Source organism: Rousettus aegyptiacus, unplaced genomic scaffold, assembly GCF_014176215.1.
Source record: "Rousettus aegyptiacus isolate mRouAeg1 unplaced genomic scaffold, mRouAeg1.p scaffold_m13_p_5, whole genome shotgun sequence".
NCBI classification, from domain to species: domain Eukaryota; kingdom Metazoa; phylum Chordata; class Mammalia; order Chiroptera; family Pteropodidae; genus Rousettus; species Rousettus aegyptiacus.
The window spans coordinates 36089495-36112251 of record NW_023416308.1 but is presented as its reverse complement, the minus strand read 5'-3'; the positions used below and the strand labels follow the sequence as shown (position 1 = coordinate 36112251).

General features: G+C 35.2%; 1 protein-coding gene and 1 non-coding gene across 3 annotated transcripts in view; both read right to left on the bottom strand.

The window, feature by feature from the left end:
• Positions 1–22757, bottom strand: part of ARHGEF12 (Rho guanine nucleotide exchange factor 12) — a 130451-nt gene that overhangs the window by 69547 nt on the left and 38147 nt on the right. The window contains exons 2-4 of one of the 2 annotated variants that reach the window (XM_036221728.1): positions 6978–7001; positions 5392–5477; positions 3742–3798 (exon numbers count right to left, since the gene is read on the bottom strand). In XM_036221728.1, coding sequence (XP_036077621.1) covers positions 3742–3798; positions 5392–5477; positions 6978–7001 — 167 coding nt within the window. The remainder of the gene's footprint in view (positions 1–3741; positions 3799–5391; positions 5478–6977; positions 7002–22757) is intronic. The other variant, XM_036221729.1, reaches the window with a different exon arrangement.
• LOC118603466 lies at positions 7204–7322 on the bottom strand. The gene has a single exon (XR_004951215.1). It is a non-coding gene; the product is annotated as a 5S ribosomal RNA (ribosomal RNA).

Sequence of the window (22757 nt, the reverse complement as noted above, 5' to 3'; positions counted from 1 at the left end):
TAAGAATCAGGGAAATCAAGAGGAAGATTGATTTCTAGCCATAGGAAACAATGATGAAATCCAGACTGGTCATTCCGAATCCAAAGGACAGTAAGAGTAAAAGCATTCAACAAATAGTTAAAAATATGGGAGAAATATCAAGGGTACAAACTTGGGTCATGCCTACATTTATAAGAGAAAAAAGCAATCAAATAAAGACAAGACAAAACAATTATGAAGAGAAAAGAACCAGGTTGATATTATAGAAATCAAAGAAAGGGCATCATCATTGCCAAATGATTCAAAGGAAAGGTGAGAACTAAGGAAAAGTTAATAGATTTTTACATAGGATTAGTATGTGTGTTCAGAAGTAAAATTTCAAGAGGTTAAGAAGTGAATGATTTATAAGGACACTGAAGGTTCATGTTGTAGAATGCTCTTTGCAAAGCTGAAGAAGAAAACAGAATAATAGCTTGGTGAAAGTAAAAATCAGACCAAGAACTTTTTAGAGATATGAGCGGAAAAAAATGTGAATTAAAAAAATATATACTCTGATGTATCCAAACTAGGATATTTCAAGTAATAACGGTTCACTGCTCTTATGGACTAAATGTTGTGTCTCCAACAAAATTCACGTTGACTCCTAACCCACAATGCAAAGGTATTTTGAGATGAGGTCCTTGAGAGGTAAGTACAGTTAGATGCAGTCATGAAAGTGCAGCTCTTAAGATGGGATTAGTTTCCTTCTATAAAGAGTCGTCAGAAAGCTACTTCTTTTGTCTTTTTCCTTTTTTCTTTTTCCTCTCCTCTCCTCCCCTCTATTCTTTCCCTTCCTCCCTCCCTCCCTTCCTTCCTTCCTTCCTTCCTTCCTTCCTTCCTTCCTTCCTTCCTTCCTTCCTTCCTTCCTCCCTCCCTCCCTCCCTCCCTTCCTTTCCTTCCTTCTCTTCCTCCCTCTTTCCTTCCCTCCTTCCTTCTCTCTCTCTCTCTCTCTCTCTCTCTCTCTCTCTCTCTGTAATGTATATGGACCATGAGATAACAAAGCAAGAAGGTAGCTGTCTGCAAGTCAAGAGAAGAGCTCTCACCATAATCCAATCATTCTTGGCACCCTGATCTCATACTTCTAGCCTTCAAAACTGTGAGAAAATAATTGCTGTTGTTTAAGCCAAGTCTCTTGTATTTCATAATAGCAGCAGATTAAGACAGCTTCAAAAAGGCATGGCTCATTTTCTTGTACATAATACTATTAGCTGGAATCTCTTCATGAAACTAAGACAGAAGTTGTGAAGAAGTAATCTAACTCAAAATTCCCTTGCTAAATCGCTTATCTTAACACACACACACACACACATGCGCGCGTGCAACAAAATTTCTCCATTACAATATTAGTAAGAAAAATAGAAAATTAAGTAGTTTTAAAACTGAGAATCAGAAAATATGCCTGCATTTGACCAACAGACTCCAAAAGGTACAGAGGGAAAAATAAGGGGATACAGAATAAATATTGACCCACTTTTCACCAGGCAGAAACTCAGAAGCCAATACAAAATAAATGCTTGGTTTTCTTTTAAAACGAGCAAAGTAAATCTACCTGATAAAAACAGCTCTAAAAATCACTAAGAAGTTTAAAATAAATAATCTGTAAGTGAATACCTGGCATTTGTGTTAACTATCTGGCTAATGAATTTTACTACAAAATAATATATAATCTCAAAAGTTAGAAGATGACTTGTTAAGAGACTCTACCCTAAAGCAATGTCACCATTTGCTATGACTCTGCTCTCATATTCCTGTATTTCCAAGCCTTCCTTGACACCCTACAGATGCTTTTTCACCCATGTTAACTGCACACAGTCTGAAGAAATTTATTTACACAGGTGATAAAATATATGTAATGTCAAAGAGATTTAAGTCAAAATGCTAAATAACTCTGTTCTGATAAGTGCTTTTTAAGGACTCACGGCCTAGTTTCTTAAAAAAAAAAAAAAAAAAAAAAAAAAGGCATTTCAAGGGTTCTCAAGAAATAAACACAGAAAAACCACACTTTACTTCTCCATTACCACTTAAAATGTTTCTATTACTACCTAGCGAATGGCATGTCTGAACTATGTTTAATATTCCTATCACTGGAATTAACATCCAAATTAAACAGTAAGCTTTTACACACACACACACACACACACACACACACACACACACACACACATTTATCTCCCTGTCATCCAAAACAAACATCCTATTATCTTAACCAAACAGCAAGTTTTTGTATACATACCACAGACCTAGGAAAATGGTGAGGGTGATGAAATAAAACACTTGCAAAGGCTACTGGAAATAAATGAAGCTATAAAGATTGTGTTCCCATTCCTAAGGAGAGAATAAACTATAGGAAGTGCTTTATACGGAACAGAAAGATTTGTGAAAAATTCAGAAGCTATTTCTTACTTATGTGGAGCCAAATACTTTGGAAGGAAGAAAAAGCATAAACTTGACATTCCATTAGACATGGTATACATTTCCTGTTGAACTCCTGTAAAAGGTTTAACTACATAGAAAAAGCACTGCTCACAAAAACACAAGGAAAGAACTATGTGTATATATCTAACAAAGAAGCATTAGCTGGTTTATAACCAAACACGGAGGCTTCATAATATTAAAAAGTACCCGATATTATGGGCTCAACTGTCAGGAGGTAGAAATTACAAAATGTCTTAAAAGGGGGGAGGGACATTTTCATTTTTTTTTTTTCTTTCATGGCTGTAGAGCTAGGAAAACAGTTGCACCTGTTTAAACATCTACTTGTGAGACTTTGGGTTCTATTAGAGAACATATGGTTTTCCTTTAAGGACAAATTTAGAATCTTCTAAAAAAGAAATAATTTCTTAGTCTTTCAGAGATTATTTTTAATGTCTTGGTTCCAGACAGTGCTTCTCCTATTCACTTTCTCAAAAAACTAATTAGATGCCAACACAAGGAAAGAGGGAAGGTAAAACTATGCAAAGAAAAGTAAATAATCTGTATGAACTTCACAAATATGGTTTATAGTATCCCTGGAAGACAGGACAGAATCTGGAAATATTAGTGTTTCGATCACCTGTTGCAGAAGTTAAACATTCAGGTTAAACCTGCTCATTGTAAAGATTATTTTTAAAAAGTGTCATTTTGAAATATTCCTATTCAGAATAAGCTTTGGGGAAAACTTATGAAAAGCAAAGAAAAATTCTTCAAATTTAAAAATAAAATACTTAAGGTATTTTTGCTGTTGTGGAAAAATTATACAAGAAGGAAGTAATTCCAGAAGATAAAGCAATTAACTAAAAATAAAGAAACCAATAAAAAATAAAATAAAAATTTCCAACTACTAATACATTATACCAGCACTATACTTAAAGGAAAAGACTGATAGCACTGATGAAAAATTCTAAATGATCCAAACTCTGCAAATAGGACATGGGAAGAGATAACAAAAATTCATTGCCCATCTATGTTATCTGGAGGAACCTGACCCAACATATTAGAGATAATCACTTTCTTAACAAGAGGAAAGAGAAGATGGGTAATATGGCCTATTCTTACTCTACAATGTTAGTTTCTAGCAACCTTAAGCTTCCACATCACAGCCACATTAAAACCCCAGGCTCCCTTTCCCTGCAGTAGATCATGCCATGCAGAGCAGACACAGGAAGGCTGTAGTTATTTTTAAAGAAGAAAAAAGCATGAAGCAAGCTCCAAAGGTGCAAGGCTGAATTGGCTACATTAGCTTACCATATATCTCGGATCTACTCTCCTCTGAACTAGACTTTGTCTTCTTGGAGGAGCTATCTGCACAAGAGCGGGAGAAAAGGAGAGATATAGAAAATATGGAGACCAATGTAAGGGGGAAAATTCATGGGGGAAAAAAGAATGAATCATGATCAAGTTAAATCGTGCAAACACAAAGTATGAATATCACAGGTGACAGCATTTAGAATAGTCACGAACAGTACAAGTAATGATATTTTAAAGATTTATCAAAGAAGAGTGCAATAAAAATATGTTCAAACAAAACAACACATGAATAGTCTACAAAGTATATCAGTATATCACGTGGCAATTATAAAGATGACAAAAGCACTAAAAGCCATAATAATCTCCTTATGAAGCACTGCATACCACTTTACTAAATCTGTCTTTGGAGATGGTAACAGCACAGATGAATAATACAGAATAAGTCAATCTCACAAGACTATAATACTTTTATGAACATAGGGCAGAAAGTTGTGACCCTCATTAGCAAGACAATAACTAATCATACATATGAAAGCCTCTAAGCCCCATGATGTCAAAATTAGGTGTGAGAAATAAAGAATTATCTCTTAATGGAGATCCGGAAGTTACATATTACATACTCCCACCACCAAACCCCCATAAATTGATGACTAGGTTTCATTTTACCTACTACCTAAGATGCAGGTAAAATTATTAGCTATTCACTTTCTATTTTTCCCTTCCTAAATAATATTTATATTTTTTCAAATACTATACTATAAGCATGAAACATCTTAATTAGATACAAAAAAATACTCTATTAAAATTTAAAATTTTATTTCTATAGATATATTATATTTGTGTATCTGGGACCTTAGCATTTATTATTATTATTCCTTTTTTTTATCATAGGAATACACAACTGAATAAAATAGTATGTGCACAAAGAACACATTAGTTTCAACTAAGAAAAGCAAAATTATCAAGCAATTTTTATAAATTTAATACTGGGTGAATTTACAAGGAGAAAACAAAAGAATATATTTTACAAGAGGAGTTCAAACTGTATATATAAATTTAAGAATACAAATAGTTGAAAGTCTACTAACATTAAAACTCTAGGAAAGACCAACACTAGGGAAGCTGAAAGACAGGCTCTGAGTTCAAAATACTTTTTGACTAAAGAAAAAGGAAACTTCATTTGCTTACTCTAAAATGAGATAATTAATTTTTGAAGCTGCATTTTATCAAATACTCCAATTTATCATGACCACATTTGAATTTTTAAATGACTACAGAAACTGGTAGTTGTTATAGACTTGACTTTATGACATACTACTGCTAATACCTATGATTTATTGTAATATTAAGTCCTTGGTCTTAACAAAATATCCAATTATGATACAGTAACTATATTTATTATCATCACTATTTTTAAATATAACACTCTATGATAATGTTCCACAGTGGAATTCATAGTATTGAAAATTTAAAATGTTTGCATTCCTCCGGAATGCAAAGGAGGAATTACATAACTGAAGAGGAAGGATTGCCCTAAATAGATTAAACAGCCACTCTGAAACAGGCGTTTCAGGAAGTTATATAGCTTAAGCTATACTATTCTGAAGTTCACAACTCTCAATATTCTTTAGAAGAATGATGTTTTACCTGTGGGGTCAAAATCATGTGATGCACTGCGCTCAACTTTCTGCTTCTTATCTGTTGGTGACTCTCGGTTCAAAATACTTCCATGCCTAAATTAAAGCAATCAAATATTTGAAAGACAGTCATTAGAATTAAAACAATTTGATAATCCAAAGTGTGTCTTACAAAAAGAAACTATGATATCAGTTTACTTTACTCAGTCTCATAAACCTCTCTAATTTATATTTTTCAAAAAGTTTTAATACTCAGTCTATGCTGTGTATAATATAGAGTTTATTTACTTGATTATAAAAAGTGCTTAAAAATTATAAAAGTAGTCTACGGCCATACCACCCTGAACAAGTCCGATGTCTGATCTGGGAAGCTAAGCAGGGTCGGGCCTCGTTAGTACTTGGATGGGGAGACCACCTAGGAAGACCTGGTGCAGAAGGCTTAAAAAATAAAGTAAAATAAAAAAATAAATAAATAAGGGATTGTAAGCTGACAAGGTCTGTGCAATATGTGAGGTCAACCGAAGGTTGCCTCACCTAAAAAAAAAAAATTATAAAAGTAGTATTTAGTATAAAGTCTACTTTATTCTTAGAAATGAGTGTTTTAATTCTTTTATAGTGGCTTTTAAAGGTTAATCATTACTATTTCCACTTAACAGATAAGTAAATAGTGCCTAAAACATAATTAAACATATTTCCTGACCCTACATATACTATGGTCAGGTTTAAAACCACTGTGTAAATATAGCATTGATGACGGCAGTTAAAAAATCTCAGGGAAGCTTCACTTAGAGCCTGCCTATAGTTCACAATAGGCTTAGCCAGGCTCAGATGATACTAGAATTATTATTTTTCCTATGGCCTACCCAATTACACTGATCAGATAATGGCTGGGCAGTAAATATGACCATAACTATAATATATACACTATTAATTAACTGGAATGCCAAGATTAGCACTGGTATCCTAAACTATGGTGTTACTAAAAATGAAAAATGTACTATAATAATTAGGAATGACATACTACCAGTATTTTAAATAATATTTATAATAATTAATATCAGAGAGAAGAAATGGTGAAGAACAAGTACTTCTAAGGAAGAGACATTTAATTCTGGGAAATCCATAAATATGAAGTTACAGACACAGACATATTTGAACACTATGGATTTTTTTCCTTTACAGTCTTAAAGTAATTAAGACTGATCCAGTCTACCAAAGTTCATTAACTAAAGGCAGTTACAGTTATCCAGATGATAATACATTAAAAACTGGCAATTCACTTACATTCTCAAGCTATTCACAACTAGAAACAGTCACAACAGATTTTAAAATTAAGTATCTTCATAGGGAATGACCTTAAGTATCAATTTGAACAAACTTTTAAAACACTTATATTAAAAATATTGAAAATGTTATCAAACCAATGCCACCTTCCAGAAAAAAAATATGCAACATGTTATATTTTAATGTGTAAAATGTTTTGAAATTTTGAACTAAAATCCACGTTTTCAAAACCACAAAAACCCACCAGAATTTCAAAGGAATGCTTCCAATTAAAGTTAGCCTAAACATATGAAGTGCAACTGAACAACTTACCTTATAGGTTTTTTGAGGGGAAACCTGAAACAAAAACAAAAACAAAAAGGTTAGATGTAGTTATTTCACTTGTAAGACTGTCATTAAATTTATTCATTCTACTGAACCAGAATAAAAAAATTAAATTTTTCTTTATTTAATTTTTTAGGCATGGCAACCCTTGGTTGACCTCGCAGATTGCAAAGACCTTGTTAGTTTACAATCCCTTATTTTGTTTTATTTTTTAAGCCTACAGCACCTGGTCTCCCTAGGTGGTCGCCCATCCAAGTACTAACCAGGCCTGACCCTGCTTAGCTTCTGAAATCAGATGGGATCAGGCTTGTTCAGGGTAGCATGGCTGTAGACCAAAAAATAAATAAATAAATTTTATGCTAACTTTTCCAAAGCAATTCAATAAACAGGTAGAGTGATAAGTTCAGCACCATTTTTAATATCTTAACTATTTTGTTAAATCTTAAATTGCAGGTGCAATTTACCATCAGCCATCTCTGACTACTGGTTGTCCTTTTAAAAATCCAAATAATAATAACAGCAGCTAAATTTATTGAGGGCTTACTAGATGCTAAGCACTACTCTAAGTTGTTAATATGTATTATCTCATTTAATCCTTAAAAATAACCATGAATAAATTATTTCCATTGTACAGATTTGGGGGGGGGGGGCAAGGCAACGAGAAATATTTTACCATTAGTGAGGAAAAGTTCCTTCTTCCCATCATCTCTCCTCACCCCCCAAAATATCTGGGTGCTGATTATTGCACTATTGATGTCTACACTATTGATCTGTCTACCCTTTGATCATGATCAAATCATGATCCTCTATTACTTATGTTTTAATAACAAAAATCTAGAAAAAGTTACCATTGGAGTACTATCAGTTATTAAAAATATGTTCCAAAAGCAAAAAACAAAAGATGCTTCTTTTTTTTCTTGGTTCTATAAGCTAAATGAACTACAGCATTTCCTCCTGGTTGTCTTTTTTAAAAGCAGTATTACTGAAGGCTTCTTGATATGAGTTTGATGCTATACATAAACACAAAGTCTAAAATGTGTTCTCAAATTTCTTCCCATTTTCATTTCTGTCTTTTTTAGAAATTATCTCGATCTACAGTATTTTATGTAAAATTATGTAGTCTAAGTTATAAAAACAGGGTTTATTACAAATGTCAATAAAACTGGGTTTTAAAAAAAGGCTTTTAGTAAAGAAAGTGAGAAATAAACATAAAACAATAATATCTGACAAATTTATGTGAAATAAAAGTATTTTTTAAAGAAAACTCAAAAGTACAAGTTTAAGTAGACTACCCTTTAAATCCTATATATATCAAAACTGATCCAAAGAAAGACTAAGAATCTAAAAATTTCCCTAATAAGTGATAGCATGTTAACTCACAACAAAATTAGGGATAACAAGGAAAGGAGTTCTGAAATAAGACACTGTTCTAGAGAATATACTTATTACAAAAGATTACCAAATCTTCAGAAGTAAAAGTTCCTAAGTAGGCCATTCTTACTTGTAGAAGGGTGGGGGCGGGGGGGGGGCATGTTTTTAATCTACATATGAATATAAGTGTTGACAGAAAAGAATTTCCAACAGAGTTTCTGCAGAGGATAATACCTGCAGTTAGCAACTTTAGCCCCTCTGCCTAACAGCCATTATAAAAATTCCTGCCCCTAAACAACGCTGCTTGCATCAGGGCCTGCAACATCTAGGGAGGTTCTGGTAAAGCCCGGAAGTTCCCAGCTATTAATTCTAGACAGTTTCTTGAGCTATTTTCTTACAAGGAAATGGAAAAAGGAGGAGGAAAAAGGAGGACAAAAATGAAATGTGAAGATAAATAACTACCCTATAGTATAAAGTATAACCTGCTTATCATAATCTACTTACTACATTCATAAAGTACAGATAAAGAACTTTTCTCAAACAAAAACTTTTAAATTATGATACTTTTGCTCTAATCATTAAATTCTACTTTAAAGTATGAGGTAAAATGAACAAGTACGTATGTTCATATGTATGTGTAACTGCATATATACATAACTAACACTGTCAAGGGCCTTCCTGGCTATTTCACTTGTTTCCTCTGCTCCAGCTAAGAAAATCACCAACCACTGCTTCATACTGAGATGGAGATGTAATTAGATAACCTGGAAACAGAAAGCTAGAACCCCAAAGTAAAGTCTGGGGCTACGGTCTGTAGATTTGAGTCAACAACTCATGTATGGTCACTAAAATTTAAAATAGCATGTAAAGATCGAGGATCAAATCCTGGGGGTGAGGAGAGGGACAGCTTCTGAACAACTGAAGATGGATGTGAGAGCCAATGAAGGAGATTAAGAAGATAAACCAGCAAAGAGAAAGGGCTGTCCTAGGAGCTAAGGAAGAAGAGATAATCAATACTATTGACTGCTGCAAAAAGACAGATTTAAAGGCTAAAAATTGGCCATATTCTGAGCAACAAATTAGCCCAACACTAGGCTGATGAAACAGTTCTGGTGTAAAAAATTCTATATTTTCAAGTCCCTTTCCATCGTGTAGTCAATCATCAAATCATGATTTTATATTTATGTAAAACAGCTGTGTTTGAAAGCTAAGACAATATTTTCAAAAACTGTGTCCGGCTTTTGAAAATATTGTATTAATTAGGACATTTAACCAACAATGAACATGTTTGTGCCTATTTACATATGTGTGTTATGTATTTTTCCAGATATAAGATAAAATCAAAGTATTAATATCCATAATAAATAAAGGAAAAAGAATATCAAGAATTTCAGCCATTGGGATAAGGTGACTGGACACCCTTACTTTGGATTACCTATACTATGCATACTCATATGCCAGAAATCCTAACCAACTGCTTTAAATGTCACAATACATTTACTCACTCAATGAAGGATGGCTACCTTTTCTTTGTTAGTTATAAGCTTTAATGTTTTTAAAGCCCTAGGTAACAATATTAGAGGTTGTTAGGTCAGCAGTGGGGGAAGGGCCAACCAGATGCCTACCTGGAGACTTCCCAGCTTGATACTGGAATCCAAACCTTCCAGCCAGACATCGAAGTCCGGAGTCCAACTGATAAGGGCCCACCCTAAAGCCCTGGCACCACCACCCTAATCTGGATGCTCAACTAACATTCAATTAACATTCCCCCATTCTATACCCTACCCACACATAACCCCATAAAAACTACACCCTCTCGCCCCAGAGCATGACTTCTCTGGCCCCTCTCCTCTCGGGACCAGTGAACCTCACCTGGGAGCCCTCTCCCAATAAAGGCTTGCTTTTAAAACTTCTCTCCGCGTGTCACACATTTACCTTACAGAGGTCTCCCCTCCAGTATTTTATTTTCACACTCTTCCCAATGTTATTAAAGTGCAGAGGGAAATGTGACTTGGTAATTAAATAACCCTAACCCAGTAAAATAATATATACTGGAATAACACTTCCATTTCTTAAACCAGGTTTAACTACTCTACAATATATACACACACATAACTGATCTTATATTTAGGATATCCCTTAAACTGTTAAATATAATTTCTTCTGGAATAAAAAAAATTGCAAAGGGTTGCAAAAGTTTCGTGTTATCACGTATATGATTATAATAAATTGCCTAATAGAAATCATATTTTCCTTACATTGACTGTGATGAGAAAAGAGCTAGCTTTTTGACACTACTGTAATCCAGTGAGAGTGCTCTGATAAAAGAAATAGATATTACACTCAAAACTCAATTCCTATCTTCTCTCTCCTCTGAAGTAATAGATATTTTCCTCTTTGGGTTTGTTTATGATGAGGAATTTGGGAGTCTAGATGGTTCTTAATAAAGGATAAAAGAAATTAAAGGGAGGAAGTTAAGGAAATTTTACTCACATAGGTTAGTGGTCGAGCTTTCATTAGTAGTCAAACAACGTTAGCTATTAAATTTAGAATTCTCCAAAATCTATTGTAAGATACATCCTGATATTAGTGATGTTAAAATACAGGGGGGAAAAAAACCTGTGCATCTTGAAATCAATGAAATATAGTACTATTTTTATTGGAATCCACTCCAGTGAGAAGAGTTACTAGACAAAGAGCTCTGCAAAATAGGTAAGATAATTCGAAGGCTTAACTCTCATAAATTGATGATAAACATCAGTGTAAAAAAAAAAATACTATTTCGATATTGTCATAGTGAATACAAATTACATGTGACCTCAAGGCCTTAGGAGCAAGGACTCTTAAGAAATAAATATCACTAGTATTTAAATTTAAATTTAAAACGTGCTTGAACTTGGTCAAGTTGCTTGACCTCTATAAGCATATGTAACATAGTAATAACAGTACCTACTTCAAATTTGTTTTGAGGATTAAATTAGGAAATGAGAGTAAATCAGAAAATGAGAAGCATTAAATGAGAAGCACTGTTTATCACAGTAACTACTTATTTATTATAAGCTATTAGGAAGAACAAAAATAAAATATGAACTTTAGTGGCTTGACTTTAAATAGAAAAGAAAAATAAACTTAAACACTAACACTATTCAAATGCTCAGTAAAACCCACAGAAAGACATAATTCGAAGCAAGAAATTAAACCATAGATTTAATTCACCAAGTCATATTATATAAAATTAACATCAATAATCAAGTCAACAAATTTCCCATATGCTACAGGTTAAGAAAAAAGATGAGATTACAATCAAAACATTTAACTTTCCTGGCAGGTAGGGTTAGTGATTTTCTTTGAAAAGATCATTAAATTGTATTGACCATACCTGAAACTTAGAAAATAATCCATTATTTCCTCATCTCATTTAAAATATCAAGAATGATTAAGGCATTCTCTGTCCTTGATGTAAATCAAGTTTTTCATTTACCTATTTTTACAAAATAATTTCAATAGTATGAAGCAAAACGTTTACTCTAATATGAATATACACCAGCTAGTTCTAGTACTGTATTATTTTTCACAAAATAAAGTAGGCCAGCCTTGGCATTAAACATAGCTTCAACTGAGTGGTTACAAGCCCAGAACAAGTGGTGAATGGACGCACCTAACACTGTGGTGCCCACATATGAGTCCCAAACCCAGTATGAATGGCAGCCAGTCTTGGTTTGTACTGCAGCCTCTCCTAAGAGACCCAAGCCCAGAACAAAAGTAGCCAACCACAGGTCACAAAACAGCTTCTACTCAGAAGCCATAACCCCAGCACAAGGGGAGGCTGTGGCCTACACAAGAGCCCCTCCCAAGAAATTATAAAACCAACAAACCTGGTAGTTGACTTCACACCACAATAGAGACCCACCCAGCTAGTTCTAGTACTGTATTATTTTTCACAAAATAACGTAACAGCTAAAAAGGCATTTGTCTGGAATATAAAAATTAGTACCCTTAAAGGGGCTGACTTCAGCTGAATGGTTAATTCAATCTTTAGATCTCTGGACAATAAGGTTCACAAAACCGAAAGTAGTAAATGAACACTACTACTCTCCCTCCCACCAATCATAAATCTTTTCACCACCTACAACTTATGACTTATCTAGTTTAGAGTCACTAAGAGCTAAAAATTTTATACCAAAAAAAAAAAAAAAAGTCTGAACATTATCTACCTTTGTAGTTTATTAGCACTTATCCCAAGCATATGAAGTTGTTAGCAGAACGGGCAATAAAACATTAGTTATATCTTAAAGGCTCTAAAGCAGAAGCTACAGCTGACAGGATGGCTCAAGGAGTTTATCACAATGTTATTAGTTTTTGAACCTTGGGATACAAACCACAGAAATAACAATGACCAAGGAGATCGGTTCTGGTATAAAACCCAAAAATGATTCACTAGAATGTAAAACAAAGATTTAAAATTAACTTCTCAAATATAGCTTTGTATATGCTACTTTTACTGAAGAACTTAAACACATGACAGACCCTTATTAAACATTTCTTATTCCCTGGACATACTTTGACAACTCAAATGGTAAATTTTAAATTATTTTAATTCCCTCTGCCAGAGCGATTATAAATTGACTATCTGGCTGTTTCTGAACTGGGAAAAGTAGTTCAGAATGAAAATAACAACTTATTAAAGGCTTGCATTTCCTTACTGACAACTTGGAATACTATCATTTTTGGGAATATGTCCTATAAGGTTTCTAAATAATTTTCCTTTGAGGTCATCACTATTAATTTACGCAGTATCTTTTCAGAGTTTAAACTATTCACTTAAAAAAAAAAAGTAAAAAGAACTTCTAGCAAAAAAGTATGAGATCCTTAAACTACTTAAGTATCCTCATCCCAATCAAAACCATTCAAATCATCAAATCCATGTGTACAAAAGAGAAATTAATATCATTAAACTGACTTAAGCAATATACTGGACTCTAAAGCATAATCTCATTATTTATAAAATAGTGACAATGCATGTTTTTCATTTGGAAGGGATTTAATTCCCAATACTGTTTCACAGTTCCTGGTGACAGAATATGTATCAGAAAATAATAAAAATAAGAGGGGGGGAAAACCCCTCTTAATCTAGGATGGACATGTCCCCTAATAAGATTTTACCTAAAATACATTGGGATTAAATGTTCAAAATTTATAAACTAAAATGACAATTGTGCAAAGTTTAAGACAAGCTGCTTTTTGCATTTCCCAGAAGATACAGTCATGCTTCTGAAAAGTAGATGCCACTGAGACAAACACCAGCATTAATCTGAGCTTGAGCATAATACTAAAATGTAAAATTAAAATATAAAATATTATGTCAAATAACATTTTACTTTCTTTGATATAATAAAGTGCTACTCAAAATTTATTCTTTAAATCACATGATGTATTTGCAGTTTGTTCGCATTTTTTATTAAAAAACTTTAATGTATCCATAAAAATGGCATTCTTGAACAAGGAATACTGATTTAACAAGAAAACAAATTTTAATGGATTTATCTTTCTATCAAACACCAACATAACTACAAGAATAAGAGTCTTTCATTTCCAAAACCTTGGAATTAAAAACAAGCAAAACTATAATAACTTCCAAATCGCAGAATATTACTCATAATATCTGCTTACCTTAAGGTGCTATACTTGATATGCACAAAAGCCTAATCACTGCCTATCTTCACTACAAAGCTAAATAGACAAGAATTTGCCCAAATTTCACAATACATGGAAACACAAGAAACCACAAAAGTATAAACTTAATTCCCATATACTCTAAAATTGTGAACAATTTTAAAATTTTAAATTAATTTTAAAATTTCCTTCCACTAAATTAACGCAAGTCGATTTCTTGTGAAGATTAAAAACCTTAAATATTTTCGAGGAAAACATCTAAAGGAATAAGGACTGAGGACATTCCATGTTTTCTACTTAACAATTTTTTAAAATTATGTAAGAAATGCATTGTGGGTATTTCGACTACATATCCTTAATTTTATGTAAGTCATACTCCTTAGCTGATGGAATATTTCTATCAATAAATAAAATTTAAAGGCTACATGAACTTAAAATATAGGTAAAGATAAAACTACTAAAAAAAACCAGATCATAGTCAATATCATTACAATTAAATCTTCCATATAATATACCTTCCACATCCATAAAAGTGTTTTTTTCCTTAAAAAAATTTTTTTCTGACATCCAGTCAAGAGGATGGAGTAGGCAAATTCTGTGCTTGCCACCTCCCACGAGCACATCAAAATTACAAATAAATTAAAGGACAATCACCACTGAGAAACACCTGTAGACTAACCAAAAAGAATTCCTATAACTAAGAATAGAAGAGCCACCTAGAGACTGGTGGGAGAGGCTAAGACGTAGAATGGGCAGGTCCCACACCCACAGCATGGCGATTAAGAATCAGGAAGGATATCTTGGCTGTAGAAATCCCTGAGATATGAAGGGTTCCAGACCGACACTGGGCTCCTCAACCTAGGGAATCAGTGCCGGGAAGGGGAAACTCCATAACACCTAACTATGAAAACAATTGGGGATTGAGGTCCCATAAAGTGAAAGTGCAACAGCTACTAGAGACCAAGGTGCTGCAGATCTTAAAGGGGACACACAAAGACTTACCTATAGACTCACTTGCTCTGGACTCACAGCACAGGGGAAGCTGCTCAAAACACACCAGAGACATACATGGAGGAAATAAACTGACTAACTTTGGGGAGAGGGCTGGAGGGGCTGGAGATGGGAGCAACTCTCTATAGGACAAAAGCGTTGGCAGGGACCATTGTTCCTTTGTTGAACTCTCTTTCAACCCAACCAGCAAACACAGGTAGGCACCAATCTGAGTCCTCATTAACCGGGCTAACACAGTTTGCCCTGTCCTGGTGATTCTCTGAGATTCCCATCCTACGCATATTGCTTGCGGAGCACCAGTGTATTCCACCAGTTCCTCAACAAAAAGAACCTGCCTAGGATCATGCTGTGAAATTCCCAAACTCTCTCAAAGGTCCACAAATCCCAAACAGCAGCCGGCTTCAGTGTGCTTCTGAGTTCTTGCTAACTGGCCACAGGTCCAGCACAAGCAGGGGACCACTGAAACTTGCATAGTAACTCCAATTAGGTGACCCAAAACTGGCACAAGCAGTAGGCCAGCCTTGGCATTAAACATAGCTTCAACTGAGTGGTTACAAGCCCAGAACAAGTGGTGAATGGATGCACCTAACACTGTGGTGCCCACATATGAGTCCCAAACCCAGTATGAATGGCAGCCAGTCTTGGTTTGTACTGCAGCCTCTCCTAAGAGACCCAAGCCCAGAACAAAAGTAGCCAACCACAGGTCACAAAACAGCTTCTACTCAGAAGCCATAACCCCAGCACAAGGGGAGGCTGTGGCCTACACAAGAGCCCCTCCCAAGAAATTATAAAACCAACAAACCTGGTAGTTGACTTCACACCACAAAAGAGACCCACCCAACAAGCTCCACAAATGACACACTAAAAGGGTGGACATGGCCAGAACGATAGCCCCCTAAAATTGACTCTTGCTGCATGGATTCAACCTTTGCACAACAGCTCATCTGCTGTAGTCATGGCCCGTCCACAAAGCCAGGTGGCCAAAGTCTCAGTCACACTCATTGAAGTGCCAAAAGGAATCAAGGCTCAACAACAGAAAGGCACACACAACCCACATAGTTGACACCCTGGAGCACCCAATTTGGGTGCTACTGGGCCTCACAGAAAACCTATATAAGGCCAATCATAAAGTAACAATCATAAAGTAAGTGATGGAAAGTATGTCTTTAATATAACAAACATTCTGTTTTAAGTGGTTCAGGAATTACATCATTGGTAGAAAATGAAGTATAGTTCTAACTAGCATACCTCTTAACCTGGCAGAAATAGTATGTATATGTATGTCGTATATCGTATATGACAATGTAAGCATTCTGTTGGTTTTCAGACTTAGAATCAGCCTATTAGGCAAAGCACAGAATATTTAGTTGTGCCTTCATATCAGAATGGAAAGGCAAAAAACTTTTAATGTTGTAAGTAAAACTGTAGTTGAAAGAAATGAAGGTAGAGGGAAAGAAATATAATTACAAGGAAGGATATGTGCATTAAATACCTAATCTGACATAGAAGAGAGTTAAGATTCGAGCTCCTTGATGGAACAAAAATACAGATATAATTATATTGTTTCAACTTAGGTAATAACCAATTAACCCAACTAATAGTAATAATACAGTTATTAAACACTAGGGAAAAAATGAGAAGTGAAGGTGGGAAGCATAAATGAGCAATATCCTCAGAGGAGGGGGGGAAACTTAGGTATTACCTAAAGATAACAAATCAAGAAAAAGAACTATGAGGTTATTATTTATTGCTGGATCACCATAGTAACTAAAATTTGAATGAAAAAGATTGAGGTAAAAAGGATAAGGTGAGAATGTTTCTTCTCATCGTACACCGTTCTGAGTTGTTGGCATCTCTTATGTCGGTTTTTAAAAGTTGTTTAAAAATGATTTCCCTGTTTACTTTTTAGTGCATTTTAAAGTTTTACATATTAGAAATTTGATTCTGGCTAACCCCCAGTTATTTAAATATGAATGGCTGTAGATTGGGTTGAAGCTCTTTTGAGACCAATTTCCTCTTTTGTAATTATCATCTTTATTAAGTATTAACACCACCAATCGAATGTCTGACTTCTCTTTTCAGGATCAAAGCAAGTTGGAGAAACATCAGCATCTGGAGACTCCTTAGATGGCACACCTCGTACTTCCAATACCATCTTCGATTTTCTACCTCCTCCATTAGATCAAGTGCAGGAGGAGGAATGGGAAGTAGAAAGGTAATTCAGTGGTAACTTAGGTTTAGATTTTGAACACTGCTTAAAGTTTTTGATTGTATAGTATTGCTATACTTTGTGGGTTTTCCCACATGTGGTTTTTGGGGAAGGAATCAGAACTTATATTGGTAGTAAATATTAAATAGGTGACTGAAATTTTTTCAATTTATTTGATCTTAAATCTTAAAATATGCAGAAGAATGATCAGCCATTGTAGTTAACCCAGTTTTGAGTATCTCTGTCAAAAATTTCTCAATTACTATACTGTTTTTATGTTTACTCTTTATTCTCCGTTGTTTTAGGATGACTGAGCATGGGACACCAAAGGCCTTTCGAAAGTAAGTAATCCTAAAGTAGCTTTCGATAGAGGCATATTTTAAGAAATACATACCCCCTCCTCAAAGTCCTAATTTAAAAGGAAAAGAAACTTTGGTCAAGATGGCAAAGTAGGTAAATGCTGTGCTTATCTCCTCCCACAACCACATCAAATTAGAACTAAATTATAGAACAAGCATCATTTAGAACCACCTTAAGACTAGCTGAGCAAAAGTCCTATAACCAAGGATACTAACTAAGCAGCAGCCACGTCGAGACTGGTAGGAGGGGTGAAGACACAGAATGGGTAGGTATCATACCCATCGTATGGCGATTAAGAACCCAGAGAAATATCTTGGCTACAGACATCTCCCGTGAGGAATGAGGGGTCTCAGCACCACCCTGGGCTCCCAGCCTGGGGCTCCAGTGCCAGGAAGAGGAGTCCCCATAACATTTGGCTGTGAAAACCAGAGGGGATCACATCTGAGTGAAACGAAGGGCTGCTGGAGTCCCAGGCCTTTTCCTGAAAGGCCTATGCACAGACTCCCTTACTCATGATTTGACAAAATCTGGTCTCCAGTGCAGGAGTGGAGTTGAAAGTGCAAGAGACATGGGGGAGGAACTAAACTGACTACCTTTGGAGCAAGAGCTGGAGGAGTATGAATCAAAGCAACACTCTCTGAGGGCAACAGTTCTGGAAAGCACCACTGTTCCTTTGTTGACTCCTCCTCTACCCAGGTGGCAGGCTCAGGTAGGCTCTGTATCTGTGCTCTCCATTAACCTTGTTAAACACCATTTTTCCTGTCTTATGATGCACTGAGAACCTGCCCCACCGCACTCCCATAGCCAGCCTGAGTCACTTCCAGCTAGGTTTAAAAAAAAAAAAAAAAAAAAAGAGCAGCCTGCCTGGAGTCATACTGTAAACTTTCTTAAAATCTTGCAAGTATCTTCAAAACCCAAACAAGTAGGGGCTAGCCACAGCATGCCTTGTTATCTCTTCCTTTGTGGCCCCAAGCCTGTTATAAGCCAATGTTGGCTTGAAAAATATCTTCAACTAAGTGGCTACAAGCCTGACACAAGTGGTGACAAAACTGAGCTTACATTGCGGTGATCGGCAAAGGGTCTCAAGCCTGGCACTACTGGCAGCTGGCCTCACATTGCAGTCTCTCTGTAGCACCTCCAACCCCAGCACAAGTGGCAAGCAACCACAGATCACTTTGTAGCCCCCACAAGGTGGCACAAGATAGGCATACGCAGTGGCTGACTTTAGCCTGCAAAAGAGCTCCTCCTGAGGGGCTCCAGAAACAATATACACATTGCCTGGCTTCAGACCACACCAGAGCACTACCTAACCAGCTCCACAAATGCCACACACAAAAAAGGTGGACTCCGCCTTCACCAGAGTCCTGCTAAAGAGACTCCTACTCCATGAGATCAGTCCTTTAGCAATAACTCGTCCAATACAACAGCTAGCCCTCAGAGCCAGTCAGCCCAAGGGTCAATCTCGTCCACTGACAAGCCAACAGCATTTGAAGCTCAACTACAACAGGAGGGCACACATGATCCACACGGAACACCCCTGGAACACCTACTCAGGTGACAAGGGACTCTGCAAATGGGCCTCATAGGACACCTACTATTATAAGGTCACTCTGCCAAGAATGGGATATGTAACAAATCTATCTAAAACACAGAAACAAACACAGGGAGTCGTTCCAAATGAGGAGACAAAGAAACATGTCATAAAATGAAAAAACAGGATAAAACTCCAGGAAAAAATAAAAATAAAAATAGAGAAAAGCAATCTACCCAATATGGAGTTCAAAACACTTGTTATTAGAACACTCAGTGAACTTAGGGGAAGAATAGTTGAAAGCAGTGAAAACTTCATAAAAATGGAGATAGAAAACAAAAAAGCATCAGTGGGAACTGAAAACATTAACTGAAATTAAGAAACCATTAGACAGCATCGACTACAGATTAGATGAAGCAGAGGATCAAATCAGTGATCCAGAAGACAAGGTAGCAGGAAACACCCAATCAGAAGAGGAAAAAGAAAAAAGGATCAAAAGTAATAAGGATAGTTGAAGGGACCTGTGAGATAAGAACGAGTATATCAATATGTATACCATAGGAGTACCAGGAAGAGAAGAAAAAGAGCAAGGGACTGAGAACCTATTTAGAAGTAACTGAAAACTTCCCTAGCCTGGTGAAAGAAATAGACAAACAAGTCCAGGAAGCACAGAGAGTTCCAAACAAGATGAACCCAAAGAGGCCCACACCAAGACATATAATTAAAATGGCAAAGGTTAAAGACAAAGAGGAAATCTTAAAAGGCAGTTAGTTATATACACAAGGGAGCTTCCATAAAACTACCAGCAGATTTCTCAACAGAAACTGTGCAGGCCAGAAGGACTGGCACGAAATATTCAAAGTGATGAAATCAAAAGGACCCACAACCGAGACTATTCTGTCCAGCAAAGCCATCATGTAGAATCAAAGGGGAGATAGTTTCTCAAACATGAATAAGCTAAAAGACTTCATTACTATTATACCAGTATTATGAGAAATGTTAAAGGGATTTCTTTAAATAGAAAAAGATTAAAAACAGGAGTAAAAATGTAGAAAAGAAAAAAATTCTCACTGACAAGGGCAAACACTTAGTAAGAGCAGTGGGTCAACAAACTACAAAGTTAGTACAGAGGTTAAAATGAAAGAGCAGAAAGATCGTGTATAATTACAACAATAAATTAAGGGATACATGTCAATAAACATGCACAGTCTTTTGTAAGAAATAATGACAAAAACATAAATGTGGAGGGAATAGTAAAAAATTGTAGTGATTTAGAATGTGTATTAACTTAAGGAACCATCAGCTTAAAATAGAAGGCTAAAAATATAGCTTGGTATATATGAATCAAATGGAAACCACAAACCAAAAATGTATAAGAGATGTACAAGAAATAAGAGAATAGAATCTAAACACAACACCGTAGAAAGTCATCAATATATAAGAGAGCAAGAGAATGAGAAAAAAACAAAAACAAAGAATGATAAAAACAATAAGAAAATTATATAATGGCAACAACCACATATCTTTCAATTATTAATGTAAATAAATTAAATGTTACAATCAAAAGAACTAGGGTGGCTAAATAGATAACAAAAAAAAACAAGACCCATACATACAATGCCTATAAGACCCCACTTCAGACCTAAAGACACACACAGACTGAAAGTATAGCGATGGAAAAAGATATTTCATGCAAATGGAATTAACAAGAGTCTTTTATATCCAACAAACCAAACTTTGAAACAAAAGCTATCAAGACATAAAGGGCATTTCATAATAATAAAGGGATTACTCTAACAAGAGGACTTAACATATAAACATTTACACACTCATCTTAGGAGAACTTAAATATACCAAACATATACTGATGGATATAAAGAGATACACTAAGAGACAGTAAGAGTAGGGAACTTAACATCAATGGATAGATCACCCAGGCAAAAAATCAACATGGAAATAATGGCCTTAAATGACACATTAGGCAAGATGGATGTAAATGATATGTTTAAGTCACTATGCACAAAGCATAGAACATATATTCTTTTCAAGTGCACAGAAACATTTTCCAGGATAGACTACATGTTAAACTACAAAACAAGACTCAATAAATTTAAGAAGGAAATAATGTGAGTCATCTTCACTGATCACAATGGTATGAAACTAGAAATCAATTACAAGAAGAAAACTGAAACACAAACACGTGGAAGCTGAAAAACATGCTACTATACAATGAATGGGTTAACAATGATTGAGGAAGAAATCAAAGGATAACTTCGGACAAATGATGATGAAAACATAATGACCCCAAAACCTAGGGAACACAGGTTAAGCAGTTTTAACAGGGAAGTTTTTAGCACTACGGGGCTACGTCAAGAAAAAAGAAAAAGCTCAAATAAACAATCTAACCTTGCACTTAAAATAACTAGATAAAGAACAGCAAACAAAACCCAAAGAGTATAGAAGAAAATAAGTAATAAATATCAGAGTAGAAGTAAATGAAATAGAATCCAAATGAACAACAAAAAAAAACTAAACAGAAAAAAATTAAAGAAGCCAAGATCTAGTTTTTTGAAAAGATAAAATTGATAAACCTTTAACCAGACTCTCAAAGAAAAAAAGAGGGGACCCATGCAAATAAAATCAGAAATAAAAGAGAAAAAGTAGCTGTGAACCCCAAAGAAATACAAAGGATTACAAGAAAAACACTATAAATATAAGACCTGAAACAATAAACTGCATAGAAGAAAACATAGCTATTAAATTCATGGACCTTGGATTTAGAGAAGATTTTAAGCAAGGGAAGTAAAAGCAAAAATAAATGAATGGAATTATAACAAACTAAGAAGCTTCTGCACTGCAAAAGAAATCATCAATAAGGCAAAGGGGCAAGCATCTGAATGGGAGAATATATTTGCAAACGATGCCACTGATAAAGCCTAATTTCCAAAATACGTAACTCATACAACTCAAAAAAAAAAAAATCAATTAAAAAATGGGCAGAGGACCTAAACAGACACTTCTAAGAAGACATACAAATGGCCTAAAGCACATGGAAAGATGCTCAACTTCACTGGCTATTAGGGAAATGCAAATCAAAACCACAATGAGATTCCATCTCACATCTGTCAGAATGGCTATCATCAACAGGACAAATAATAACAAGTATGGGAGAAGTTGTGGTGGGGGGGGGGGGGGAAGGAACCCTTATACACTATTAGTGGGAATGTAAAACAGTATAGAGGTTCCTCAAAAAACTAAGTATAGAATTACCATATGACTCAGCAATCTCTCTTCTGGGTATTTACCCAAAAAACTTGAAAACATTTATCCACGAAGATACATGCATCCCAATGTTCCTAGCGGTATTATTCACAGGGCCAGAACATGGAAGCAACCAAAGCATCCTAAGACAGATGACTGGATAAAGAAGATGCGGTGTGTACACACACACACACACACACACACACACACACACACACACACACACACAATGGAGTATTACTCGCCGTAAGAAAAGATGAAATACTGCCATTTGAGACAAAATGGATGGATCTAAAGATCAAAAGCAAAGTAAGTTAGACAGAAAAAGTTGAGAACCATATGATTTCTCTCC